The sequence below is a fragment of the Propithecus coquereli genome, unplaced genomic scaffold (genome assembly GCF_000956105.1).
Source record: "Propithecus coquereli isolate 6110/MARCELLA unplaced genomic scaffold, Pcoq_1.0 Scaffold355, whole genome shotgun sequence".
Classification (NCBI taxonomy): Eukaryota; Metazoa; Chordata; class Mammalia; order Primates; family Indriidae; genus Propithecus; species Propithecus coquereli.
In genome coordinates, this window is record NW_012149230.1 from 4,044,011 (window position 1) to 4,049,900 (window position 5,890).

Consider the following 5,890-nt stretch of genomic DNA (forward strand, 5'->3'; position numbering starts at 1 on the left):
TAGTCCCAGCTACTCGGGAGGCTGAGGCAGAAGGATCACTTGAGCCCAGGAGTTTGAGGTTGCTGTGAGCTAGGCTGATGCCACGGCACTCACTCTAGTCCGGGCAACGAAGCAAGACTCTGTCTCAAAAAAAAAAAAAAAAACTCAACCAGAACTTGGAGTATAAACATAGGTCTTAACCCAGAAACTCTAGGCAACTGATACTTTTCTATTTATCAAAAACTCCTACAATCAAAAGCAAAGACACATTCAATCACCTAGCATAAAGCCATAGTAAGAAGACAGGGATAATTAATTCCCAACCCTTGCTTCCTCATCTTTGAAAATGGTTCCTGTCATTAAAAAAAAAAAAAAAGATGTATTTGGTTTCTCACCGACAAATGTATTGAAAGCAAAAGTAAAGAAAAACACAAAATACATACACAATTGCATAGCATTTGTTCCTTACCTGCTGGTGGCGGGTGTTGGGAAAGGTATACTGGATAGAGTGGGGAGGATAACGACTTTGTTCTGTGCTGAATGCTCCTTGGTTGGGAGGATAACCTGAACTTGACATTATCAGTGGAGAAATCCTCACCAGGCTGTGAGATCAAGTCCAACAAACAATCATGTTTCTAGGAAACCACCTAAACAGGCAAGAAAACATAGAATGCATAAGAACTAAACCACCAAGTACACTTCTAATAAATTATAACTATAGCTACATAAATAAAACCACAATTATCAATAACAGCTTTTTCTCATGTACTTACTTAATAGAATGGAAGTTCCTGAGGTTTGAAACACATTAATGAGTCATTTCCTTTATACTTACAAAAGGGTCTTTAATACATGATAAATAATATAATTAGCTACATAAAGTAAAAATATGTATATAAAATCTTATTATAGGACCTGGCACATTGCAGCTGTTCATTAAATGTCTTTCTATAAGTATCAAACAAATATATTATAAAAACAAAAGACACATGGAAAAGTCAATTGTAGGCCAGGCACAGTAGGTCATGCCTATAATCCCAGCACTTTGGGAGGCCTAGGCAAGAGGATCACTGGAGCCCAAGGCCAGCCTGGGCAACACAGCGAGTCCCCATCGCTGTAAAAAAAAAAAAAAAAAAAAAAATCGATTGTAAGAAAACCTCAAGAATATTTATAAGGTAAGCATTTGTGGCAGAGGAAATATTGTATTCATCCATTAACAACATTAAAATCAATATGAATCCTACAATCAGTGGCATTTTATGGTTTAATTAGCAGCACTTTATCTTAAAGGTAAATAACAACTTTTTGCTGAAATACAGTATCAGAGAGTTACTGCATCAGTAAGTCTTTGGTTTCTGTCCTACGTCTTCCCCCTAGAAGGCTCTCTCTGGTAATTGCAGAAATTACCATTTGCTTTTTTCCCCTTTAATTTGCTCCTTGACTCTTATTTTAAAGCAAGGAAATTTAGAACACTAATATTCTCAAAGTGATTTCCAATCTGAAGTGCTTTAAAAGATCAGGTAACATTTGCAGTACTTGCAAAAACCATGACATACATATGTAAATTAGGAATAAAGACATAAGTACAACCTCAAAAACACAAATAACATTGATATCTTTAACTCATAAACTATATTTTTTATTTTTCTTTACAGAAAAGACACCTTAAAAAGGTAAACCACTGTCCATCAACAGATAAATAAAGAAATTGTGGTACATATATAGAATGGAATATTATATGGCCACAAAAAAGAATGAAATCCTACCATTTGCAACAACAGATGGGACTGGAGAACATTGCATTAAGTGAAATAACCCAAGCACGGAAAGACAAATCTCGCATGTTCTCACACATGTCAGAAATAAATAGTAAAGCAATTGATCTCATAGAGACAGAGTAAAATGGATACCAAAGGGTAGAAAGGGTAGTGGGGAGGGGGCGATAAAGTGGGGATGGTTAACGGGTGTAACAATATAGTTAGATAGAATGAACCACATTTGATAGCACAACAAAGTGACTACAAAGAAATGATAAATGCTTAAGGTGATGGATACCCCAATTACCCTGATTTGATTAATACACATTGTATGCCTGTATGAAAACATCACATGTACCCTGTAAATACATACAACTATTATGTATCCATAATAATTAAAAATTTAAAATTTAAAAAGGGCAAACCACAAACTAGAAAAAGTGCAATGGCAAAATTTTGATATATTCAATATAGATTTCTTATAAATGGCAAAATTCTGATATACTCGGTATCAACATATATCTTACTAATCGGTAAGAAAAAATTGTCCCAACAGAAAAATAGGGCATGACAGGAACAGGGGATTAACAAAGAAATGAAGTAAGCCAATTTCATTAATAATCACAAAAAAGCAGAACAAAATCATTTTTCACAAACTGGCAAAATATTAAAAACTAATGCCTAGTGTTGATGAGTGTTTGGAGAAACAGGCATTCTACACACTACCATGTATGTAAACGGGTACAAATTATGTTCTGAAGAATGGCAATACATACCTGAGCCTTAAAACCATGCACACCCTCTCCCACAGCAATTCCACCGCTAGGAATTCATCTCTTTACTCAATACAGAGATACCCGGAGATAAAAGATTGAAAATGCTTCCCAAGGAATTGTCCTAAATATCCAATACATGAGCTTAAGAAAATTGTGTTTTTTTAAAGAAGTTTAGCTAATGGGAAAGTTCATATAAATGAAAAATTTTGTTTTTAAAAACATAATTTGTATACACCATTACTATTCAATTTTTCATGTGTGCCCGTCATATATTCACAGTAGGATTTCAAGACCAAAGGTAGAAATGTTACACAGTCAACAAATACTTACTGAGCAAGTACACTGCTATGTACCAACACTGTTCTTGATAAGGAAAACTCCCATCTATTACTTGGCACATCAGCCACGTGAGACCCCCACCCCTCACAGAAGACCCGCATCAGCATAATACTAACCTATTACCTGGCCCATCAACTAATCTATTACCTGGCACATCAGCATAATACTAACCTATTACCTGGCCCATCAACTAATCTATTACCTGGTGCGTCAGCATAACACTGAATCTATTACCTGGTGCATCAACATAATACTAACCTATTATCTGACACATCGACTAACCTATTACCTGGCAGGCATTGGCCACCTGATATCCCACCCCCGGACCGCCACAACTTAATAGAAGTGGGAAAAATCGGGTAGTGGGGGCTCGGAATTTGGTGGGAAGACCCCTCTGAGCCCGCCGGGGAATAAACTTTGATTCTCCAACTCTCCGTATGCAGCTCGGTTTGTCCTCGGGACCACGCGCTGTGACATTTGCTGTAACATTCTAAACACTGGCACACAAGGGAGACCAAGATATGCTTACTGTGAAGGGACGTAGACAGTAAACAATCGTGAAATAATGTGATAAAATGCTATAAATAATAAGGTAATAGGTCAACAGGACTGACCAAGAGGGGACAAAAATGAGGGGGTGGGATGATTTGCAAAATCACAGCTAGGATGAGCATACGTTGTGATTTCCTGAAATAGTCCCAATTTATACCTCTTGTCCCAGTGCAATTATTAATTATGCTCCACTTCATTCTAAAAACTGTCCCCGTTTGGGTAATAAATTACATTCTAAGTTGATTTTTATGCTGAAGCCTGAGAGATGAGAAGAGCTACATGTTTCAAAATAGATTCACCTCTTCTCTCCTAGAAGAGACAAGACAAGAAAATTCCAGGAGGAGGCGCTACAGAGGCTGGAGGCAAAAGCAAACCTGCAAAGTCAAGGAGGCTGAAAGAGGGAGGGAGAGAGGGACAGGGGAGGTGAGGCCTAGGAACAGGTAGGGGAGAGCACATGGGGCTTTGCAAGCTGCCTTTCTGGAAACTGACATATCGTTCTCATCTCTCTCTCTCTCTTCTTCTGTGTATATTCTGAATATTAATCTCGTTCCTGCCTTTGTTATAAATATTTGTCCCAGAATCCATAACTTGTTTTATCTCTTCAAAGACCTTCTCCACTCCCAAATTATAAAAATATCCTTGTACATATTCCTCTTACACTTTCTAAAGTTTTAATTTTTTTATATTTAGCTCCTTAATCACCTAATATGTTTTCTAAAAAAGGATCTAGCTGTATTCTTTCCTAATTAATAGTTAATTATCCCAACAAAACACTTATGGAACATGACTGTCTTTCTGCACACGTCTTAAATGCCATCCTATTAATAACTCAGCAATTTCACTAACAGGTATATACCCCAGAGAAACTCACAGGCTTACTTACAAACAGTATTTACTGCAGCACTGCAATAGGAAAATTTGAGGAAAACCTAAATTCCTATCAATAAAATGGGTAAGTTACAGTATAGTCATATGATAAAATACTACACAGCAGTTACAATTAATTAACTAGAGCTTCATGTTTCAAAAGATAAACCTCAAAAAGTAGAGAATTTACAGAATGATACTCACATGTTAGCAATATAGAAAATAATACTAATTTATAATTCACATATCATATTTTAGAATAGCTACACCTAAGGAAGGAAGAATGACAGAGGGAAGAGGTACAATCTGCAACACTTTATGTCTTCAAATAAAAACTGCTGTAATCCCAGCACTCTGGGAGGCTGAGGTGGGAGGATCACTTGAGGCCAGGAGTTTGATACCAGCCTGGGCAACACAGTGAGACGCAGTCTCTACAAAAAACTTAAAAATTAGCAGGGCATGGCGTGTCCTTGTAGTCCCAGCTATTCCGGAGGCTGAGTGGGGAGGATCACTTGTGCCCAGGAGTTCAAGGTTACAGTGAGCTATAATGACACCACTGCACTCCAGCCTGGGTGACGGAGCGAGACCCTATCTCTAAAATACAAAATGAAATCATATAATTACATATAGAGATACATAATTACGGATATAAAATCTCCGCCCAATTAATATTTTGTGTTCCTTAGTAAAATTTTGTTTCCATCATTTCAAGGGATTTGGGAAAAGAGCAAATTCAAAACAATTCAGTGTCTCAACTTGATCCAGTTTCCCCATAGTAATCAATAAATTTTATAGGCAGTTAGATTCAGAAAATAAAATTTTCTAGAGAATTGTCATTCAGTCTAACTTTAAAACAAAACTTACAGAAAGAACTTTTAAAATTTCATGTGGTATTATGTAATATATAAATAGTTTGAATAAACACACCACCCTTACCACTCATTTCACCTTTTCCTGTTGTAGTAGACACTGGCCAGGGGAGAGTTAGAAATTGGCAAGCTATCCCCTCAGCCTGTTCCCTGCCTGCTCTCTTCCGAGGCCCAAGGCACGAAGTCAGCAAATCTAAGGATTGAAAGGTTTGAGATTACCCAATTAACACTGATTTTACAGATGAGAAATCTGTGGAACAGAAAAATTCAGCAATTCATCCAATATCAGAAAGTTGTCAGTGGCAAAAATGGTGGAACTAGTGTTTTCTGCAATGCCTTGCAGCTTTCTCAGCGAGTGGTGACCTGCTGTGAGGAGCTGAGATGTTCAGTGGGACCACACATTAAAACCACCCAGGGATGGAAAACAATACCATGCTCGTGGGTCCGCAGAATCAACATTGTTAAGATGTCTATACTACCCAAAGTGATCTACAGATTCAATGCAATCCCTATTAAAATACCAACATCATTCTTCACAGATGTAGAAAAATTAATTTTACGCTTCATATGGAACCAGAGAAGACCCCACATAGCAAAAACAATTCTAGGCCAGGCGCGGTGGCTCACGCCTGTAATCCTAGCTCTCTGCGAGGCCGAGGAGGGCAGATTGTTTGAGCTCAGGAGTTCGAAACCAGCCTGAGCAAGAGCGAGACCCCGTCTCTACTAAAATTAGAAAGAAATTAATTGGACA

At 37.6% G+C, this 5,890-nt stretch overlaps 1 protein-coding gene across 6 annotated transcripts in view; it reads right to left on the bottom strand.

Annotated features, from left to right (window-relative positions):
* Positions 1–5,890, bottom strand: part of NCOR1 (nuclear receptor corepressor 1) — a 158,463-nt gene that overhangs the window by 137,652 nt on the left and 14,921 nt on the right. For all 6 annotated transcript variants that reach the window (XM_012651413.1, XM_012651412.1, XM_012651414.1 and 3 more), the window contains exon 2: positions 449–626. In XM_012651413.1, the coding sequence (XP_012506867.1) occupies positions 449–556 (108 nt within the window). In that variant the 5' untranslated portion in view covers positions 557–626. The remainder of the gene's footprint in view (positions 1–448; positions 627–5,890) is intronic.